Raw genomic sequence first — 23533 nt, forward strand, 5'->3', positions numbered from 1 at the left:
CGAGAGCTGGGCGGGGTATTCAAATCAGCTGGGCGGAGCAACCGGCTAAAAACCTCTGGGGAGAACTATGTTCTATGTATTTTGTATTTATCCATTGCATGTCTGATAAATGATATATGAGTGCCATATTTACATATTTATTCCTTATCTCTGGGATCCCTGTATTCTACCTGATGAGGCCTTTATCTGGTTTACTCAACATATCACTGCCATGTTTCTTCAGGAATCCTCCCAGTCAGTATTTACTACCAGAGATGACGCCACCATCTTAACCATTGCTTTGGGCAGATCTTAGCTTTAGTTCACACATTTCTACATCAAGCACAAAACGACAGCTCACCAGTGTAAATAAATATGGTGCTCAGCCGTGTTGCCCCTAGCAACCAATTTTTGGAACTTATTCAGGAATGCACTGTATATCAAATCCACAAAATCCTTTATTTTTAACACACGAAGGATCTCTGTGGATCTGACTCACAATGTGCTGGTCTTCATATGAAGGTTTACAAATCTCTGACAGAAACCATCCCATGTTGCACCTCTCACCTTGTTTAGGGCTACAAAATGTTGCAGTTTAATTACTGAGAATTAGGATTTTAACAAATCCTATTCTGTGTAAATTGATAAAACTGCCTCACCCTAGGTAAAATCACAAGAGATGTGTCTGTCCTGTCCACAAAGTGCATGGGGCCCAGCCGCCATGTTGACACTATCACTTTTAAGGTCAGAGGCAGACAGGGCACCCCAAAATCTTCCATCACTAGTGCCCACGGATAAGTCTTTAATTAATATTACACGCTGTCATCTGCAGAGATTTGCAAGTTGCCTAAAGCCCCTGAAGTGAGAGAATCACACATCAAAGGAAATGATTCTACAGGTAATCCGGGGACACATTCTCATTATATAAATTCATTATTGAACCTTCAAAACACAAAGTTTTGTGTTATTATGTAGAAAACGAACAATTGTACTATGCAGCAATTATACATATAGAATATTAACAGATATTAGGATTACATACAAATAAGAAATGACGCTGTACTGTATCATGTTCACATAAAAAGAACAAAAGCTGGTTATATTGGTTGGATCGGCTGATTGAGCACAAATTTGTGTGTCCTGGATCTTCTACCCAATGTACAGGAAAAGACAACTTCTACTGTACAAACCACACCCATCAATAACAAGTACAGAGAACTTTGCTTAGTATACAGAACAAGACCATTGGTTCAGTGCCGATATATATATATATATATATATATATATATATATAAATATATATATATACCGGTATATAAATAAATATAAATTCGGCACTACTCAGGTCTGGAGGTTGCTGGATTTTTGAATGTATATTTTTGAATATATATATATATATACCGTATATAGGGTTGCCATCAGCGGGACTCATATTCTATATGTGTATATATATATATATATATATATATATATATATATATATATATATATATATATATATATATATATATATATATAAAAATGCGGAATATGAGCATTACATATAGGGTTGCCACCAGCGGGACACAAAGTGTATTTCTGTACCGGGCCCTGATCATATAAGCTTGACTTTTGCAATGCTAGAACTTTTAGACATGTTGAGGCAGGCCCAGGAAAATTATCTAGTATGGGGTCCAGAATTTTCTGATAACAGCCCCGATTACATACAGCATTCAGGACAAGTGAAATGTTCTGTGCATCATCTATACATACAGAATTAGAAGAGACCCTGTAAATTACATGCAATCAAAGTTTCAAAGTAAAAGGAATAAAAAACAGGGCGTTCCCCATGATTTTAGGGTGAGTTGATACAGCAGTACAATTCTGGAAACAATTTGATGATGATTAAGAACTTTTACTTTATCAGCTACAGAAATCAGGAAAAAAAGCAGCTGCAATATCTTAGCAGTCCACTAGGTGGCGGCGCTAACAGAATCACATGGCTTTGCTTGGTAACATTTAGCTACGCATGTACTTCCGACAGTTGTCACATGACTGGGGTCAGGCAAGTCACGTGATTGTAGTGGTGCGGGTGGGAAGTAGGGGAGCTGAGTGTAATGAGCGGCTGAGATAACATGGCTTCAGTCAGGTCCGTCCATGCCTATCCCTCCACTTCTGCTATTAATAATGATAGAATCAGCTACTTGGGAGCCAAAATCCCCCCAGAGGTGGAAGTCATGGTGAAACATCTGAAAGACCTGGATAAAGATATGTTTAGGAAGATCCTGAAAGGTGGGTGAATGATTCGCCTCACATGTATTAATGTGCAGGCAACGCATGACAACATGCAGCATTTTTGGATGGTATGTGTCAGACTCAGTGCACATGTACTGATAATAAACAGGGAATGATCAGAAGGATGACCTAATTGGTGTTCTGCTGCTCGTTGATTGTCTATTCAGCAGGATGAGGTGTCTTCCTGACCAACTATTGCATCTGATGCAGGAGAGGCTGAGACCATATCCCTGCTATCTGACATGTGTCTGAATCACAAGAACAGCTGCACAGAATTATAAATCGTGTCAGGACATAGCTCAGGTCCTCTTAGGAAGGGCTGTGCTGTGTAAATCTCTGAACTGGATGGACAGACAAACACATTTTTAGTAAAACTGCACCCTTGTCCAGTATTGAGCTGTTTGGACTTCATCTTCATCTATCTCTTTCAGTCCTTTCAGCAATGTTTAATATTATTATCTCAGATTTGTCATGTTTGTCTTCATCTGAAGTCTGCAGTACATTCGCATTCGTTACTATGTTGTTCCTCTTTTTAGCTGTGGTGGGCGCTCTTGAGGGAAAAGACTGCAGAGAAGCAGTGAAAGTCATAGAACAGAATAGCTTGCTGTCAGAAGAACAGCTTAGTTTTATCATTGCTGGAGCTCACACGCTGCTACGAGTGGCCCTCCGACTTCCAGTATCAGCCCTCAAACAAGAGGTAAGTCATTTCTAACCAAAACATTTTATTTGGATTGAAGGATACAAAGACAGCAGTATGAGATGTCGGATCAGGGATATGAAGGTTATTATTAATAAACCGATTTATATAGCACCAACGTATTACGCAGCTCTGTACATTAAATAGGGGTTGCAAATGACAGAGGAATACAGACAGTGACAGGAGGAGAGGACCCTGCCCCGAAGAGCTTACAATCTAGTAGGTGGGGGAAGTAACACACAATAGGATGGGAGATATGTAGTGGTTGGAAGTAGTAAAGGTTTCAAATGACAGAAGATGGGTAGGCAAGTTGAAAAAAAAATGGGTTTTGGTGCTATTTTAAATGAGCAGAAAGTAGAAGCAAGCCGAATAGGATGAGGAAGACCATTCCAGAGAGTCAGGGCAGCTCTAGAAAAGTATTGGAGCTGTGTGTGTGACAAGGTTATGATTGAGGAAGTCAGTAGTAGGTCATTGGAGGAGCAGGGAGGATGGATAGGGGGGTATTTTTCTATCAGGTCAGAGAGGTAAGTGGGACAAAGACTGTGGAGAGATTTGAAGGCAAAACACAGGAGCTTGAATTTGATTCTCAGGTTCAACCTCAAAGAGGATTTCAACCCTAAAATACAAAAAAGTGCAAGCAGGTAGGGTATTGATTGCAGAGGGGACAGACTATGTAAAACAAACTTACCTGCTTGTTTGTAACTTTTTGTAGAATGCACAATTCACATTCAGCAATGCATGTATGAATAAACTCCTGGGCACTAATCCCAAACCTAGAAAAAGTCTAGGTAAAGATGCTGCTGGAGGACCAAGGAGAGTTCAGTTTCACTTTAAAGCTCAATTGAAGTCAAAGAAATAAATAGATTGTGCAAACAGTTTTACTTTTTATCCAATAGACACCAGGGACTGACCACACTTCCCATTGCTCTATCTAATCCCAGATGTGCCCCTCTATTCATCCATACTGCAAGTCTATGTGAGGACATCTCTTGGCATGACTCAGGATTCTACTCTTGAATTCTTCTTAGGATGAATCCTTTCTTTCACTGTAGTTATTGGGGACTTCTTTATGCCTTCATCACTCTCAGGGCTCTTATTCTTGCAGTTCATTGCTAGCTCCTTTTCTTCAGTTTCGTCGATTTTTATCTTGGTCACTCCGCACTTCCGTATTGATGTTAAAACCCATACCAAATATTCTTTTGTCTATTGTCACCCAGTAGGTAGCACTGCTTAAAGCACACCCTAACTCAGAATTTTTACTTTACATAGAGGGGTAGACAACCCTTTTATTTTAAGCAACAATTTTGTTTGTTTTCTTTTAAGTGCAACCTAGCTTAACGTCTCTAGCGTTCACACGCCAGGATGCGGGGCCAGGGAAGGCAGATGCTGGGCATCACCAAGTGGACCTAGATGCAGGGCCGGCATCGCTGGATGACGCGGCGGGCTTGTGAGGACCAGGTAAGTCCTCAGTTTTACCCGGAGCATGGCTCGGGGTTACCGATTTCTGTAAAGAAATTTCACCCTGAGCCACACTCGGGAATACCGCCAAGGGGGGTTAATGGTAGCAGAGAGCCTCCTGGGATACCTACGTCACGCATCCTGGGAGGCTCTTAGCTGCTCCTTTTGCACATGCCCTAATCCCAGGGCATGCGCAGAAGGAGCCCTTTCATCAATGAAAAATAATTTTTTCCCCCAATTTACGTCACCTGATCTTGCGCCTGCGCAGAACTTGATTTATTGTACTTGAATCCTCCTGAACTTTGAGTTTACATCATTTTACTTTCTTATGTATGTTAAAAGTATGGTTTGGCAGTCAGCCGTTGTTGAACTGTAGTTGATGGCTCCTCCTAGCCTTGTCTTGTGTTTACCGGAGGTTTTTTAGTGATCCATGCTTGAGAATTAAGGGAAGTAAGTTATTGTTACTATACACATAACAAACAAAGTTAGCACATGAGCTTTTAGTGTTCTCCCCAGCCCCTATTAGCTGGGTACACCACCCGGCACTTTTCAGTAACTAAAAATTGGGTCACAGTACAGGGTCTGCCACCCGCCTACAGCTTCTTCACCCAACTTAAAAATAATTTCTGGGGGGAATACTAGGATTTCTTCGCATTGATTTAGGGACTAGTCATCAATAATTTAAGGGTTACTTGCAGTCTAGAGAGGAGATCACTGCTAATTCACATTCAATTTTTACATCAGGGATTACATGGAAGCTCCTTTCACCACCATTAGATTTGTTTTTAACTTGTCATGTGTATTCATATGTCACCTTTCTCCCATATCTTTTATAGGTATTTAAGGAAGACTTGAAAGAACTAAGGTAAGGCTCATGTACCTTCAGACATAAAAAAAATCTATTATATGCTTGTCATTATAACCATATTCTAGGGCTTAGTAAACTAAATGGCAGATTTGCTGAGATCAATGAACCGCACTTTAACCATTTATGCAAAGATGATAATGTAATGTTGCTTGTATGAACCAGTTAGTTTCCTGCTTCCTGCAGAACAAAGCTAAACATGAAGCAATAATTCTGGGTTTCTTTTCAGGACAAGAAATGTTACTAGAGGCACATATTTCATTCATAAATTTTTATAATGTTTTAGGCTTTTTCCATGAGTCTTAATTTCTCTATTCTATACTCATTTTTTTACATTTGTGTGTTGAATAAGACTGGAATGAGCCCCATCTCCATGTAGGGAGCTGTGAGGTTTAATATGATACAAATTAACAAAATCAGATTACTGGTAATGTGTAGAGGATGTGTTGTGTCTCTACCCTTTCCTGTATCATTTATCACTTTGCCCTTTATTTCAATCATGCCTCAATTTATACAGTTTGTATTTTATGTATCTGTTACAACATTTCCTTATTGAATATCCAGCCAGTGGGAAATTGTAAAGAGAGGTCTGCTTCCAAACATATTGAAAAGTAGATTTTGGGATTATACACTTTAAATGGATTATTTTTTTTCAGTTGCATTGACAGTAGTTTATTTATTAATGTTGCTACTTTTATATTTATCACTATTTACCTTGTTTTTTTCTTTTCATTTTTTTCTCTTCTCAGAATTCCAGATGACTTTATTGCAGACTTTTCTAATATAGTCTATGGAAACAGGTATAAATCTAATCAAGATTTTTATTTTCATAAGTACAGCTGTCCTTTAAAGTAATCTGATCAGCCACTTTAACCAACTGCCTAATATTGTATAGTTTTTCCTTGTGTCCCTAAAACAGTTCTCATCCATCATGATATAGATTCCACAGGACTTCTAAAGGTGTCTTTATTTGCTGCCAGCATGTTGGCAGAAGCTTTATTCGAAATAATTCACATTGCCTTCACTTTTCCCATAATGGGTCCTGCTGCCATGTCTTCCCCAGGTAAAGGCAGCTGGCCTGGATCGAAATAAAATGTTATTCATAAGACAAAGTCCATCTTGTTCATTCAAAGCTCCATGGTGCAGTTCTAATATTCATTGGCTTGTTTAGAGCTATTGTTCTAGCAGTCAAGAGTCATCATGGGTATCTTGGCTGGTATGTAGCCCCATTAATATTATTATTATCCAGTATTTATATAGTGTCAACATATTACGCAGTGCTGTACAAAGTCCATAGTCATGTCACTAGCTGTCCTTCAAAGGAGCTCACAATCTAATGTCCCTACCATAGTCATATGTCATTAACACAATCTAAGGTCAATTTATTGGGAAGCCATTAAGCCTAACTGCATGTTTTTGGAATGTGGGAGGAAATCCACGCAAACACGGGGAGATCCTGCAAACTCCATGCAGATAGTGTCCTGGCCCAAACCTGGGACCTAGCGCTGCAAAGAGTGCTAACCTCTAAGCCATCCCTTATCCAGCAAACTGCAATGCCCTGTTTTTTCTGACAGGTATTCTAACCCTTCACTACATTGGTCTATGAAAAAAAAAAGTTTGTCTTTAGATTTACTTTAATGTGTGTTCTTTTTTATTTGCAGAATTTCGTTCTTCTCAAACTGCTAAAAGATATAGTTGTCATTCTTTAGGTAATATGTGGCTTGCCAAGCACTCAGTAGTGATTTACTAATCCAGATTAACACCCAGTCATTAAAAAAACAGTAATTTATTTTGTATCCTTATTGAATGATTAAAACCACTTCACTGAAAAAGGTAACTACAGAGTGTTTTGTGAACGGCTGCAATGTACATAGGAAAATCTGAGGGATAATTTTAATAATTATTAATGTTTTTTTTTTAGTATTTTCCAACTTCATTTGTAATTTCAAGGAACAAAAGTCTGTATCATACAGAAAAAAATGTATTGCACCTATACTTACATATTCTTTTCTATGTCCTTTAGTAATCTACAACTATTTTGCTTTCCCCGGTTCCTCCTTTCCGCTTTCATCAACATGCAAATTATATTTTACATTAAACCTTTTCGTTGACAAGGACTCTGTCAAGCATTTCTGACAAGGTCAATTGATGTTTTCTCTTGCTCTAACAAATGTGGACGCCACATAAATGAACTGGTGCATTTTAGGTAATGGGTTTAGATAAATTTATATAAAGATGGTAATGTGTACACTGTACTGTGCACATACAGCAGACATTATAAGCAAAAAGAAAAAAAGAAAAACATATTTTGCTTGTAAAATAGAAAAAATGTTTTTTTCCTGGTGAAAGTCCCTTCTAACAAACAAATGTTCTACAGACCCACTTTAAGGTGAACTGGGGTATATCTAAAGATAATGAGGAAAAGGAGGAAAAACTGTGTTTGCTAGGTGTAAGTGAGATATTTACACTTGCACATAACTTTCGTTTTGTCGTTATTAGGCGTCCAATCCTTGAAGATGCAGCTTTGAAACAAGGGATTAGGTTACCAACTATGGAGGATTTAAGGTGGAGAGTTGATGTTGCAATTTCAACCAGGTAATTTTGTGTGTAATATAACGGCATTACGTTATTAGTTTTCTCTCATTTAAAGTCAGTCATTGTTTCTTAACCTCCTGGGCGGTTCATTTCTGTCTGGATATATATGTCTAAAAGCGGTATATTGTCTTTTATAAAATGTATTTTACAGTATAATATAATAGTATGAGTATAATAAAGTTTGAAAAACAAAATCATGTCAAAATAATAAATTAAGTACATTTTTGTGTTTCAAACTTTATTATACTCATACTATTTTATATTATACTGTAAAATAAAAGACAATGTACTGCTTTTAACATATAAATTCAGTGTATTGCATTCAATACAGTTATTTTGTATTGAATGCAATACAGAATAATTTGATATTCCCGTCGCGCCCCTAGCGACGGCTGTACTAACCGACGTCACTGGGAACTCCCAGGGAACGTCAGCGCACTCGCCGGGGGACAGATAATCGAAGAGGACAGGGTCAGAGGATGGCAGTACGCTGAAGGATACCGATGGGACCAGGTAAGCCTTTATTTTATTTTTTTTTTATTTATTTTTTTTTTAGCTACCCCGAGTGTTGATTTGGGGTTACCGCTTTCAGTAGGTTTTTTTTAGCCCGAGTCATACTCAAGCTTACTGCTTGGAAAGTTAAAGCAGAAGTATTTAAAATCCAAAGTTTGGCAGGGATTAGGCAGCAGAGTTTATTGTGACACTTGGTGCACTTCCTTATATGTGACAGTGGCTAGGCACGCACCATTCTTTCATTCTGATGAGTAAAATAGGCATACCCTATCTGCATATTCCTGCTTCTGCTAGCTTGATTACATTGATTGTTTTATTAGTAGTCAGACTGTAGGAGCAGTAAGAGTTACTGCACAAAGAGGTTGTGTTGTAAAAAGAGTAAGTCAGCCTGGGCATAACTTTGCTGCAAAGTACTTACTGTAAGTGCTATGTCATTTATAACGGGCTTGTCTTGCATAAATGGACAAAGTTTGCCTTAAGTATCCAATGGACTTTGGAAGAATGTCACTGGAAACGTTATACACACAGTGTGGTTCTGTTCAGAGTGTGGGATAAGTAAGTGGCACCCCACTGTGCGCTCCTCAATGAGAGCAAACCGTGGTCATTCTGATCGCTCATCATAATTTGCCATGGTGGATCGCTGTACCCTTGTCAGATTTTCACCCATGCTGAGCACGTTATTACACTATTCAAATCAGCTTTGGTTTGGATCTTCTTTAAGACATATGAAATTGTTATGCTTTGTTTCAACAACATAGCAAAGGTTTTGGAGTCTTAGGATACATTACAGGGCATAAAACCCAATATACAGGCATCTAGAAATAACTGTCTTGGTGTAAATGCCAGATTCATTTTTGTTTATAGGCACAGGTTTGATGTAAAAAAACAAATGTCTTCCTATTCAGTAGAAGCATTTATGTTTTTATATAAATATCACCAGAAAAAATGTTCTCTAGAATTAATAAGAAATTGTGTGAAATTAAGTCTCCGAAATGTTCTTCTGATGAAGCCTGCTTGGCGAAACATGTTATGAACAGAGAAACAAACTGATTTTTACAAAAAATTGGATAGATAATCCCTCCATGGTCAGTTATTGTTGTAAATTAATGAAGTGATTGTTTATTGTGTTGTGTTTTTAAATATTTAATCTGAATAAAATGTAAGAAAAACGAAATGTAAAATTTTGTATATCACTAGAAGGAAAACAGAGATGTTTACATGGAAAACAGCATTACGTTAAAGAAAATATATGGATGTTAGTGTAGATATCACATTTGTCCTAATTTTTTCCATTCCCGCTTTGTCACAATGAACAAAACATGCAGAGCTATTGTGAGGGTTTTGTGACCAGTTTAGAGTCAAACCATGCTTAAAGGAGTGATGCTAATTCAAAAACGTTTTCTTTATGGATTTTTAGGGTCTATGAATGAAGATTGCTTTAGGTGTTCTCTTATCTGGTATTTACAATTACTTTTTTTTTTCAATCCTTTCAGTTCACTTTCACGAGCCCTGCAGCCTTCCATCTTAATGCAGATGAAGCTGTCCGATGGGGAGTCTCATCGATTTGAAGTAAGTCTGTTATATTTTAGAAGCTGTGACATCCAGTTTAGTTGTTCATAACCAAAAGGATTCCACTTGCATGCTAGGATCAGAAACTTATTTTCAGCAGTTTGTTGTTTAAAGTTTACCTTCTAAAATTAGTAGTTTGCTGGATGATATCTTGACATACTAGCTTTAGTATATGGACAAAGACTGTCAGAGAACATTCAGAAGGCAGGATTTGTACTCTTGTTCTGGGTTAGTGACCCCCAAAGTAGGGTTGCTTGAAGGTTGAACCCAACCCAATAGGTTCGTCACTACTGGTTACCAATATAATTAGAAGCTGCAAGCCCATTAGTACGTGATGCAGCATGCACCATCATTGGGAAGGGTTTCACCTCCAACAACCACAAACCATTTTTTCTGTAACAATATTCTCACAGGCACTAACTACACTGCAAACAGCCAGCTCACAGTTGCTTAGATTTGGAATCTAGATTTGGAACTGAATCTGAACAACTAAAACCTAATATACTGAAGACAAAGGGTTACAGACATGAATCTAGGATTTGCAGAAATAGAGGTAATTCTTTTGCTAAATTTGAAAATTATAAAAACATTTTTTTTTAATCTTACCTCACTTTTCAAAGTAATCCTGTCAACCCATGTAAAAGGTATAAAAGACAGCTCATACCTGTTAACTGAATATTTTCTTATCCTGCATTGAACTTTGCTCCATTTCTGCAAAATGGTCCTCTGAAATCCAAGTTTTGGTTTCCCAGCGGACGTTATGAAACCATTTCACAGCAAAAAAGTAAAGATCAACAGCAGGAGAGGTAACTATTCTGTTTCTTCTATAGAAATATTTGCTTGGGTTATACCTTCTACTTAGATGGCAGGGTTGCTTTGAAGGTGCTGGACATTAAAATAGAAAAAGTTTGCCATGCAAGATCGTTGCCCATGCGCAGACCAACTATTTAAAGAAGGGATTACCAAAGAAGATCCTGGTAACCAGTCCCTAATAAAATCATTTTAGGTTTTATTACCTTTTCAACTTTTGACAATTAACCCCTCTCTGTTTGGAGAGCTGTCCAAAGACAGACTATACATGAGCCCACAATCATGTTGTAATGATCTTTCTCAGTAGGAGTGGACTTAAACTGGACCGTCATGCTAAGCTGAGAGAAGCAGTTTGTTAAAATTACATTTAAGGCTCGATTTATAAAACAGGAAATCAGCCATTGAAACCACACAGACCGAGAAGATTCTCACAAGGGAAAATATATTTTATGAAAATTTCTTTGTATTGGACTCAATACAGCTATTTTGTATTAAATCCAATACAAAATTATTTTCATTTCCTGCCAGTCCGCACTGACGTCACCAGGAAACCCTGAAAATCGTCTCTGCATTGCACGGCTAGAGATCAGAGGAGCAGGACGTGTCCCCAGGACCTGCGGTGACCAGCAAGACGACGGGTGACAACAATGGAGCAAGGTAAGTGTTTTTTTTTTTAGGTTAAAGCTACCCCGAGTGTGACTCGGGATTACCGCTATTTGCAGGTATAATCCACCCCGAGTCACACTCGGGATTACCGCTAGGGGGGTTAACTGTGTTTCAAAGACAGTCTCTTGCTATTCTTGCACTCACAAAGCCTTATAGTGTTCCCTTGTCTACCCTTTCTAATTATGTGGTGTAGCCCAGGTTTGTGAATGTTGTTTATAATTCTGTACCAGTGGTCTACTCACTAAATGCAATGTTGTTTGATCTTCCAGGTTCCAGTTGCCAAGTTCCAAGAACTGAGATATAATGTCGCTCTGATCCTAAAGGAAATGAATGATCTGGAGAAAAGAAACATTTTAAAAATCCAGGACTGATTTTGTTTGGTGCACTTACACAAGATCCTGTCTTGCCAGTACCAGTGTGAATGTCTTGTGATATGCCTACCCAGGTTTTGGAGACAGCTCAGTAGTACAAAACAGAAGTATCTGAGAATACAAGTGTGTATAACATTAAGTGGACACACTCATTGGAAAAATATCTTAATTACCCCATTTGGAGGGCCACAAAGTGGTATGGTCCACATGTGAAGGGATTTCTAAAGTGCTACAAACTGCTAGTCAAGGCAGTGTGGTCCTTAATAAACTCCAACATCTTTTCCTTGAAGTAAATAAAAGCAGCACTGCCAAGTGCCTGTTATATTTTATTACACTCAATTCATAAGCTGTCCATGTGATCGTATAATGAATTTCTGTCTCTAGTTACAGGTCAGCTCAGGTTACCCAACACAGGTAAATTCAGACGCCAGCCTCCTGTGTCAGTGATGATTGAAAGTGTTAATACTAGTATTGAATGGTTACCTAAGTTCATTGGGAAGCACATGTATCTTCTTTAGATATTACACATGTACCATACAAGTAATTTTACTGGCGGCAACGATCATTACCAGTCTGCATATGCTGCCCAACAGGTATCAGATCTTTGGTATGAGCTGTACAAATGCAGCCCTTTTTTGTAATTTGAAGACCAGGACTGTGAATCCTTCTGCTGCTTTGTTTCACAATTATACCATTTTATGTTTTGTTTTTTTTAACCTATAAGTAGATAGAAAAGATGCTGTGAAGCAATATGGGGGCTTTTAAGCCAGGGCAAGGGTTCTGCATAATATGTACCTGTAATATTAAATTTCTCAAAACATTTGCAAATAATAATTTATATATAAAATGCCATTTAGACTGTTGAAGCAGTCATTTCTAAATTAGGCTGGCTGTCCATTTCATTGCATTACCTTTACTGCTTCAGCGTTATTATGGGCAACATACACTTACCATAAAAACATCTGCCCAATATCACGCCGGACACCTTTGTGCTACCAAAACAGCGTTGACTCCATCATCCATATGATGTAAAACAAAGCATTATTTCTTAGACCAGGCAAAATTATTCTATTGCTCCCTGGCCCAGTTTTAAACTGGACGTTGTCTATTGTAGATACTTTCAACTGGGAACATTGATCAACACGGCTGGCTTGTCTGCAGCTACAATTAACTGTATTTTAACATCTTAATCTCATGGGTGACATTATGTTTTTCAACAAATTTTTGTTACAGTAGCTCTTCTGTGGGATCAGACTAGGCATGATAGTCTTTTATCAACGCCACATCAGTGAATCTTGGGTACCCATGACTATTGCACCAGTTTACCAGGAGTCCTTACTTAGAAAACTTTTGGTATGTTTTTACCCTTACATACCAGGAACACTCCTTAAGACTTGCTGTTTTTGTCGATGCTCTGACCCAGTTGTCCAGTCATTACAATTTTTTACCATGTCAGTGTAAATAGTGAGTAGCATTCATATTGGCTGGCGGTCACCAGAGGCCAAAACCCTGCCAACTAATGGGAATGCTGCCTGCTGTTTACCCAAAAAGCAGGTTTGGGTGGGTAAACCCACTTATGTAAGCTGCTGGCTCAAAGTTGTTGGCTAATCCAAACGCGAGCAACACTTATTAATGTAAGTAGATAGAAGTAGTAGCGTCCGCAGAGCCTAATCACACTGGTAATTTGCAGTAAAATCTTTTTGGTAAAGCATAGGACCAACTTTGAAATTTAGTTATTTTACTACATTATATATATTAACGTGTTTTCATCATTTACTTGGAATATTCCAACTAAACATATTGTTAAATAAAAGTTTTGTACAAATGTAAGTTTGTCTACAGTAAAGCTTTTTGTGCTTGTGATATATATATTTCACACATACACCTTGGTTTTATACGCAATTTCAATTTTGTATTACGTTGAAATATTTTTTTTTTTTTTTTTTTATTGAGATGCCCTATTGAATTATTAGAAACGTGATTAACAGCTGAAGTGGTTTTCACATTAGTTAAGCTGAATTCCAATTTGGGTTAATTACTGTATTTAAAGCAATCACTGATCACCACTGTAAAGTCACTCTTTCATAAATGTGGTGTTATGAAAGTGTCAAATCAAGATAAAAAATTGAGAAAGAAAGTAGACCTACAACAAATCCATCTAAAAGACAATTATTATTATAACCTTTGAAATGTAAAACTGATCTACCCCTGAAATATTGTGCTCAAAGTAACCATTGCAGCACACATTACATTGGCATGGCTCACTGTTCTCACTATTATAAACAAACCTTGCAGCCATTACTGAAGTGCATTCATGTGCACAGTAAATAATGAAATACGACAGAGGATATAAAAAGGGAAACAAAAGTATATTTAAAAATGACAATTGTTTGAATTACACAGTACTATAACAAACTAATTGTAGTTAATGTTATGAAAATTGAAATTAGGGAACATATGATCTCTCGGTAGTCTCATATCCTCCTTTGGCTTACAGTACCATCTGTATGCTGATGACACTTAAATTTATCTGTCCACCCCTGACCTGTCTCCCTCAGTCCTGGATAAGGTATCATGCTGCCTGTCAGCCATCTCATCATGGATGTCTGACCGATTCCTGAAACTCAACCTGGATAAAACAACTCATCATCATCTCGATTGGAACGATAAAAATTGGAAGTGTGTACGCACCTTTAGATTCCCAATGCAACTAGGCAGTGCAGTCATGATCCAGTTCCTTCTGGTCTGCACAATTGTATTTAGCAATACCTCTAAGGTCTTGTAATTTTAGGCTCTAAAACCTTGAGCTCAAATAACATGATCTTTATAATAATGCTACAGCTATGATGAAAAGATTTGTCATGGAAATAACCTATTGTAATAAATAGACCTTTGTTTATGTGCTTTACATGGATAGCTCCCTATTTATATGCTTGCTGTGGATGAGTGGTTAAGATAGTTTAAAATGTATTAATTAAACTTCGCTACCAAGAAATTGGCATCTAAAAGGAGGATGTGGCAATGGAAGCCTCGATGTCTCTTTCAGCTTTTAATCCTTACCCAGGCTCCTTCACTCACAGAGAAAGCAGCATGTAGGGTCTCAGGAAAGGTGGCGCGGAAAGTGTACAAATGTCGGATAGGATCACATAGCTGGTAAAAGGACAAACGGCCACCTTCAACATCCAGATATATTCCTAAGGACTGCAGTGGAGGCTCAAGTTGAAATGGTAATGCATGTTTGTTATGGTAAACTGCATATACATTCTGCCCTCTGCGTAAAATCCATGACTTCTCATTATCTCCAAAACTGGACTCCTCTCCTTCTAGCATAATACTAGAATAGGCAATTTCAACTTCCAAGTCTCCAGTATCACTGAAGTCTGTCTCCCAATAATGTCTCCCACAAGAAAACTTCTGGACACTCATCCCCTGTTCATTTTCTTTAAACCTCTCCGGTAATTCTGGTCTAGCCTGATCCGTTTCAGTGGATGAGGCACTTTTCACGTCCTGAGATAAAGCCACAAACCTATGTGCAGTTTTTCATCAAGTAACAGATCTGTCATCTCCGTTATAGATTTCACATAAGTGATAAAATCAGCTATTGATCTGTGTAATGAAAAATACATGATAAAATCATTAAGGGAAGGGACAGGGGGTTCTTTTATATCTTGGTCAACAGGGTGTACTTGTGGAATTAAAAGGAGAGCCATTTTTTCATTTGTGTTACACAGCTTCTCAATGTGACACATCTGCTTGGACAACTTGGCTTTCTCGGTCTCTAGTTGTTGGATGAGAATGGAGACAGAATCACAAATCTCTTGCTCCTGCTTGGAGATCTCATTCAACGCTCTCTGTTCCTGAACTTTCAGCTGTCTCCTGGTGTCCTCAAAAATTGCAAGGACTTTGTTCTTCTCTTCATTTGTTTTTTCTTGTACCTTTTTTTTTTGATCCAGCATATGCTGGATTCTTTCTTCAATTGCTCCTCTCTTTGGGGTCAGAGTTTGTAGGACATCCCTGAGTTTTGTCTTCTTTGCAAACGCTTCCAAGCACTTCCACTTGGTGGCCTTTATGATCCCCAACCAGAACGCAAGATGCACACAGACATGAAGAATCCTCCAAGCAGTAATACTCTAAAAGTTTTTTATGGGTAAAGCATTTTCTATCACTAAAGGATGATGTGGGTTCTGTAAGCATATGGTTCACTATTTTGTTATGGGCTTTCTGGTGCTCATCACACATAGAGATTTCACAATTTTCACATTTCTTCACTGCTGCCACAGTAGAACTCAAGCAAAAGGTACAAAAGATCACATTTCTTTCTTGTTGAATAGATGTGAAATGTTCCACAATGCTACGCAACTTCCTGTTTTTCACTAGCAGGGGACGCTCCAAATGCTCTTCTCTGCATTCCGGACAGGAATAAACTCCAGTCCTTTCCCAATACAGTCATGGCAGAAGCTGTGTCCACAATTCAGTGATACGGGTTCTTTAAAAGGGATCAGGCAAATGGAGCAGCTCAAGTCATCTATTAGCTTAGCAGATGCCATTCTGTAAAAATGAAGAAAAGAAGACTGAAAAACTGTGTATGGAAGGTTGATTACAAATGAGAAAATACAAAACAACATTTTTTTTTGTATTATTGGGTAATTTTTTTTAGAATGTTTTTCCCTGTTGCATTAAGAATTTCCTTTGTTCATCGTCCTAGAGACACAAGACAATGAATGGGAATCTCCCCTACATAGGAACAAATCCTTTCCTAAACTAGTCACACACAGGACTTGTTTAAACCTACCAGCTATGTAGTTCAAGTAACTACCTCACTAGTTTACTAGATATGTTTCCATTTAAATATTTGCAAGAAGCAAAAGAATTTAACTGAGGTGTAGCCAATTAGCACAATTTTGGTGAAACCTTGTTTTATTGTGTCTTTGTTTTAGACTGTTATATATTATTAAAACATAATTTACATTAAGAGGAGAAAAAATGTAGTATAAAGCACAGGGGGGGGCCTTTGTTGAGAAGCCGTGATTTTTGTTGCAGAGGTCAGATTTACCACCATTGCACCAGAGCTCTGCAATTGGAAGGTAGCATGAAAAAGGAACTAAACTCAAAATCCCCCAAAGCACAAAAAATACACTTACCTTCAATCTCGCAGGGCAGTCCGATCCATCCGGAGGTCTCTTCCATTGGGTCTGGCATCGTCCCGGCATCTGTCTTCGGGCCGGCGCTCTGGGTGCCGCCATCTTCCTACGTATCCCGACCCAGGTGCGAGATCGGGTGACATAGGTTAAAAAAAAACTTGCCAATCTCCCTGCGCAATCACCAATTGTTTACCTTTTTCATGAAAAGGCTCCTTCTGTGCATGCCCAAGATACTTGAGCATGCTCAGAAGGAGCACCCAAGAGCCTCTCGGGATGCATGACATAGGTATCCTGGGAGGCTTTGCGCTCCCATTCATTATTAGGAATTAGGGGGTTGCACTTAAAAATTCTGTTTGTTTGTTTTTTTTTTACTTTACATTAAAGGGTTGTCTACCCTTTTATGTAAAGTGAAAATTCTGAGTTCAGGTACGCTTGAACTTCACCAGTCATCCTATAAAAGCAGCAGCTGCTAGCAGGGCTGATTGGGAACTAGGCTTTATTTATGTGACTTCACTGAACAATAGACGTCAGGCTTTTTTTAGGAGCATCTCCGCATTATAGTGGATGCCACATGAAGAAGAAGGACTTGTAGTCACATTAAGTTGGGAGCAACTGTAAATCCTCAGTCTACTTCTAAAAATCAGACACAGCTTTACAATAAGTTTGTGAATTTGGGGAGTTCTCTTCCATAGGTAATACCTATAATTTGCATTAGTCAGCATAATTGCTTCAAGAATGTCTTGTTCACTTTTGGATTTAGTTGGTCTTTAAGCTAGAAGCCCAAGAAAAAAAAAACACTAAACTCTTTAAATGTCTATGGATTCCTTAAGGCTGGACATAGAGAACGACAGGCAAGGATAATCCTTCCCACCATCAAACATTCTGGAACAACGCCTGTGCAATCAATTACTTAAAGCCTTATAGTAGGAAGAGAGAAATATCGACCAAATGATTTGGAAATCTTGTGATGACACGTTAAAGGCAAGCGTTCGCCAAATAGGATGCAGGATCCAACAACAATGCAGATCTAATCTCTTGTACCACACTATGTCATTACATTTCTCTTTTTCTCCAATACCTCATTACAGAGCTGCCAAATATACAGTTCTCACTTACAATCCATAATGAGGGCTTTCTTTAAAGCTGGTATAGTAATAAAGGAAACATGTGCTGTTGAAGTTTGTGGGCTGCTTTGCTAACTTGTCTGAATAAACTAGTTGCCTAGCTATTATTATTACACAGTATTTATATCGCACCATCATATTACACAGCGCTGTACAAAGTCTATAGTCCTGTCACTAACTGTCCCTCAAAGGGGCTCACAATCTAATGTCCCTACCATAGTCATGTGTCTTTATTACAGTCTAAGGTCAATTTTGAGGGAAAGCCAAATAACCTCACTGCATGCTTTTGGGATGTGGGAGGAAACCCACGCAGACACCGGGAGAACCTGCAACCTCCATGCAGATAGTGTCCTGGCCGAGATTCACACCTGGGACCTAGCGCTGCAAAGGCAGGAGTGCTACCTCTGAGCCATCGTGCTGCTTGTGATTGTAACTATGGTTTAAGTACTCAGAGTCACTAATCCATAACATCTTTGTAGGCTAAGAATCCTAATTTACCAGGTCTGCAGATTTGTTCCAGCTCAGAGACCCAGAGGTGATGGTAAGGAAATGATATAAAAGTCAGGAAACCGGCATTTTAGAAGTCAGTGAACAATGGCAACTTACGTATTTTTGGCAATGGCAATCAACGTATTTTTGGCAGAAAAGTTTTCCTTTAATAGAAGTATTACTACTATAATTCTCATTTCCTTGAATAAAATTAAACTAATCCTTTCATCCTATTAGTCATACAAGATGTCTTTTAGGTAGCATTGCATTACTGAACACAGGCTAACATGACACAACACTAATCTTTTCATCAATGGTTCACATTTGTACATTGTGGTGCTCTGCTGGGGCATTATTAAAAAAAAAAAAAACACACACACCACACCCCGAAAAATAGCCTTGCAACACACAGGTATGAAAAGTTTGTTGCAAAAGCTGTAGCACATTATGAAACCGTTAAATGTAAAAATAAAGAATACACATTGCCATACTTTAAATCTATACCAGTAGAAAACCTTAAAGCAGTTAAACAAAAATCAAGCATGGACACTAACCTGCTCAATAGAAATGAATACCTCCACATTCTAAGCTCCAAACACCAATTATGTGACTTTAGATGCTAGAAGGGGTGTGACTGCATGAAAAGCCAACCATCAATTAACTTTCAGCACACTTTTACAAACTTAAATACAAATCTTTCTAACTCAGAAATAGGCTAAGTCTACCTAGACTGTTTCCCTGGGGTTTATAATGTCATTGTTTTAAATTCCCATTATAAGGCCAGTTCACACAATTTTTGGGTGTAATATTTTTGAGTGTATTAGAACATTTACTTTGACATATTTTAAACACTTATAAATATTTTTAAAAGCTTATAAACACTTCCAATGACAACAATGGGGCCACATATAAAGGCTAGCATTAACCCATAAATTGCGTATTTGGCTTTTAATCACCAGCATTTAATATCCTTACGCGCTAGCATACACGCCTAAAATTCCACTTTCAAAATTATTAGCATTAAAAATAGCATCAGTGTTGATTTTGCCCTAAAAGCATAAATCACAATGCTTGTGGCAACTATATAGGTAAATCCTCTCCAGATAGTTCCTGTTCCATCCAGGCCTAGTTTGTGGCTCTACTCTGACAATTGCATCCAACTAGAACATATTTTGTAATCTGTGTTAACTAACAGTCTCTGATGACTAAGCCAGTTAGCAATTAAAGATATATAACATATATATTATCTAACTGTCCATATGTATGTAGGCACCACCATGTCCATATTCTATATAAAAGGTTATTTAAAATTATCAATCCATGTTACTGATTTTTTTAATGTAAATCGTAGTTATTTATGTATACATCTGGTGATCAAGCTCTGCTTTTTGGTGGTGAACCTAATACTTCTGCTGCTTTTCACAATCCCAACCTATGTGTCGTCTGACTTATCAACCAAAATGCCAGTTCCAGTTTAGAAAATATTTTATTTGTTGTTAAAGTTGAACTCCAGGCACAAAAACTTTAATTTACCTATTTTCCTCAAGAGCCACAAAGGTTATAAATCCACTTAGTGTGCATCATATGTTCCAATAAAACCCAGATATTACCTTGGGAATGTAGTTCTGACATTTATACTGATCTGCATGTAGCTTTTGCAAAAAGCAGAGCTGTGGGATGGACCTAGAAGGATGTTCCGAAATCTACAGGGGGGTGGATACAAGACCAGTCACCCTGTTTACTCTTGGAAGATCCTATACAGATTTATTCCAATACTTTTATCACACAGGTCTAAAAAGAAATAAAAAAAGAACATCAGGATTTAAAATAGCAGCTAAAGATGGCAGAAGGGACATTCTGGGTTTGATGAATTAAAACTCTCCGAGACTGGAGAAGATAATAGGTGAATCTTGGTGATCTGGCCAACTTGGAACAGATTTCCTAAAATCATCTGCTTTTATTTGACAAATGTTTTTAACCCTGGACTAGATCCATTCCAGGTTTGCTGGTTCATACGGGTTCACTCATAAAAGTCTGTAAAAGTTTTTGAGAGCTTGGATAAATCAGACCCCCAATGTCTATATAAAATCAGGCCCCCTATGTCTTTATAAAATCAAACCCTCTATGTCTTTATAAAACAAACTTATCTGCCAATTTTCTGGTAAATATACACTTTTGTTGAATGCTACAGCTTAGTGTACAATCCCAGCATACCTTCCTCATGCACTGAAGTTATGTCATTCCAGGCTGGCCAGTGAAGATGACCAAGGACCTGAACTTGGAATAGACCAGGTGAAGATGCCAGTGATAGAGCAAAGAAAGTTAAATTAAGTTCTGCTTCATGTAGAAACAGATATATCTCTTTTTTTAGACAATACTTGTTGATCCAAGACTTGAGCTACAACAGTCAAATGATTGCAATTTAAGGTAAGCTCGGATAAACAACACATCTTTATATTGAATGGCAGTACTGTTAAGTTTCGGTAACATGCATGTTGCATCAAATATTTTGCATTTCTGGTAAACACTGCAATATTAACCCAAAATATGCATTTACTGAAAGTTACTCATTGTTTTTTCTGTAGGTAGCTTGAAGTGAAACTTTACTTACCTCCAATCCAGATGTCCACAAACTTCCTCATTAGTGCCTAAATCTTTGCTTGGTCATCTTCCATAATTCGGATTTTTTGCATTCTCGTCAGTGACACAAAGCACTGAAGCGGGAAATAACCAGGTAATTAAATGTTTAGCAAAGACAGCCATTGTTGCTCAAAGTATAGGTTTCCATGAATAATGTACATAGCTAAACTTGCTACTCTTTTTACTTAGGAAAGTAATATACCCAATAAATAAATACTGCATGTTTTTGTGAATTGAGCCTAGCCAGTACTAACTTCCTCGAGCTTATGTAACTGGCGTTTGTTAATGTCTTGGCCTACATAATGGATAATGGTTATGTAGCAAGACTCTGGCACGGTATACTGGTAATACAATACTTTCCTGCAGAAAGGTTGGCAAGAGATCTTTACAGGCAGCTTTTTTCCAGCTATGTAACAAGCTCCTGTGCTTATCTCTAGAATGTACTTATGAAACAGGCAGACATTGATATTAATGAAGCAGGAGTACATTTTGTTTTATGTGAAGAAGCCATTGACATTTAACATTGACATTGGGGTTGCTTTTTTCCTAGAGATCTCAAAGAAGGATATGCAATGGACATGTAGACCCAAAATCTTTGGTAATGTAGAATGTATGGTATTCTTTTTCATTTTATACAGTTGTTTTAAGCAATATTCTATAACTTTCTAACCTTGAGATCCTGCCAGTAATAGCACTACCTGTTGCAAGGTAACAACACCCAGTTATGTCTTTGTAAATATTACCAGCATTTTCAGCCTGCCATGTGCTCTCCTTTAACTGACTTTCTTGACATAACATACCTTTCAGGTCTTTGGGGAACCCCTGCTATCATTTCTTTATCCATAGCTCACGATACATTAATGTGATGGTAAGTAGGAAGAATATCTCTTACATTGCTGGCCAGTAGAATGTCACTCATACACATAGCCAAAAAAATCATTGGTTTCAATGGTAATTGATCTGAGAGGCACAAATTGCTCATGGCTCAAGGAACTGGTGTATTTGTTCAGATCATTATTGTTGACCATCATGCATTTGTACAGATGTTGCTAGACAAGTAACCATCATACACAAGACCACAATGTCTTCACAATCACATAAGCAATGAGTACAGAAATGTGCTGAACTCTGCAAGCAAGCTTATTGTTAGCCTATATATGAAATCACGGATAAATGAAGTCGTAGCATTCGGCAAGAACACGCATTCATAGGAAATCTTTTATTCATATTCATTTCTATCTAGCATCTGTATGTAGATTTAGCTTTGCTAGCCTGAAACAAGTGCTCTTACTGGCAGGGTCTCTAGGAAGGGAAAATAATTTAAAACAAAGGTCAGAGGTGGCAGTCCGCACATTTTACTTATAATGGCTTGTTTTAAAGTGTACCTGTAAGTGAAATAATAATTTTAAAAGCCTGCTGTGATTCAAATAAAGGAATTTCCATTGTTAACTTTCTTCTTCTTCTTATGATTGCCTGTTTATGGCTTTATTGCCTTCTGACCAGTAAAAACCATTTGGTAAGGCAGCCAGGCAATGGCAATTTAAAAAAAGAGGGATCAGCAATGGCAGAACAGGTTTTTCTTTAAAACCTGATGCTACATGCACAAAAGGCGATCAAAATGCACACAGTTGAAGTCTGGCTTGCATAATCATCCACATTATGAAATAAATGACTGTGTAGAAATTATAGTAACATTTATTTAATGTGCTGTGTTTACTGTTCTTTTGTTGTGAACTTGCCAACACTAAGTCAGTGAAGTGGTGTGCCAAAGTGCAAAGTGAAGTATATGTTGTTGTAGTATTCCACACAGCGGTTTGCTAGATTACCCAGCATCACCGCTGAAAGTGTATTCTGTCCAGCCTTGGAGAGTTTTAATAAATCAGACCTAATGTATCAAATGCTTGTATGTCATGTTGCTAAATTATAACACTTTCTAGAATAAATAATATAGAAGGAATGTTATTAAATTGTAATTTAACTCTGAATTAAATTGTATTTAATGGTAAATAATATTTGAAAGTATACAAGAACAATCAGGTAAATCTGATGAGGAGCTCATTTTGCCCAAAGATTCACTAAATTCCCACTCCCAACAATCAGAAAGGCAGAATATCATACACGAGTGTGTCATGTTTTGAGAATGACAAGTACTGTACACATAGTTCTATGGAGTTCTGTGGAGAGGGGAAGATAAAGGACAAGCAAGTGACACCCCACTGTGCTCTCCTCCATAAAATTGAAGCGCAGTCGTTCCACTTTGATCGTTCATCGATAGCTGTGGAGGACCACTGTACACTCCCTCATCAGATATTAGTTGACTAAGACAAAAGGTTGTGCTTGTT

General features: G+C 37.8%; 1 protein-coding gene across 1 annotated transcript; it reads left to right on the forward strand.

The window, feature by feature from the left end:
• Window positions 1-2028: 2028 nt before the first annotated feature.
• On the forward strand, window positions 2029-13627 carry COMMD5 (COMM domain containing 5). Its single transcript, XM_072429819.1, has 7 exons — window positions 2029-2250; window positions 2790-2950; window positions 5245-5273; window positions 6023-6073; window positions 7773-7868; window positions 9875-9950; window positions 11696-13627. The coding sequence occupies exons 1-7, from the start codon at window positions 2094-2096 to the stop codon at window positions 11795-11797; spliced, it is 672 nt and encodes a 223-aa protein (XP_072285920.1). The 5' UTR covers window positions 2029-2093; the 3' UTR covers window positions 11798-13627.
• Window positions 13628-23533: the final 9906 nt, after the last annotated feature.

This window comes from Pyxicephalus adspersus, chromosome Z (genome assembly GCF_032062135.1).
Source record: "Pyxicephalus adspersus chromosome Z, UCB_Pads_2.0, whole genome shotgun sequence".
Classification (NCBI taxonomy): Eukaryota; Metazoa; Chordata; class Amphibia; order Anura; family Pyxicephalidae; genus Pyxicephalus; species Pyxicephalus adspersus.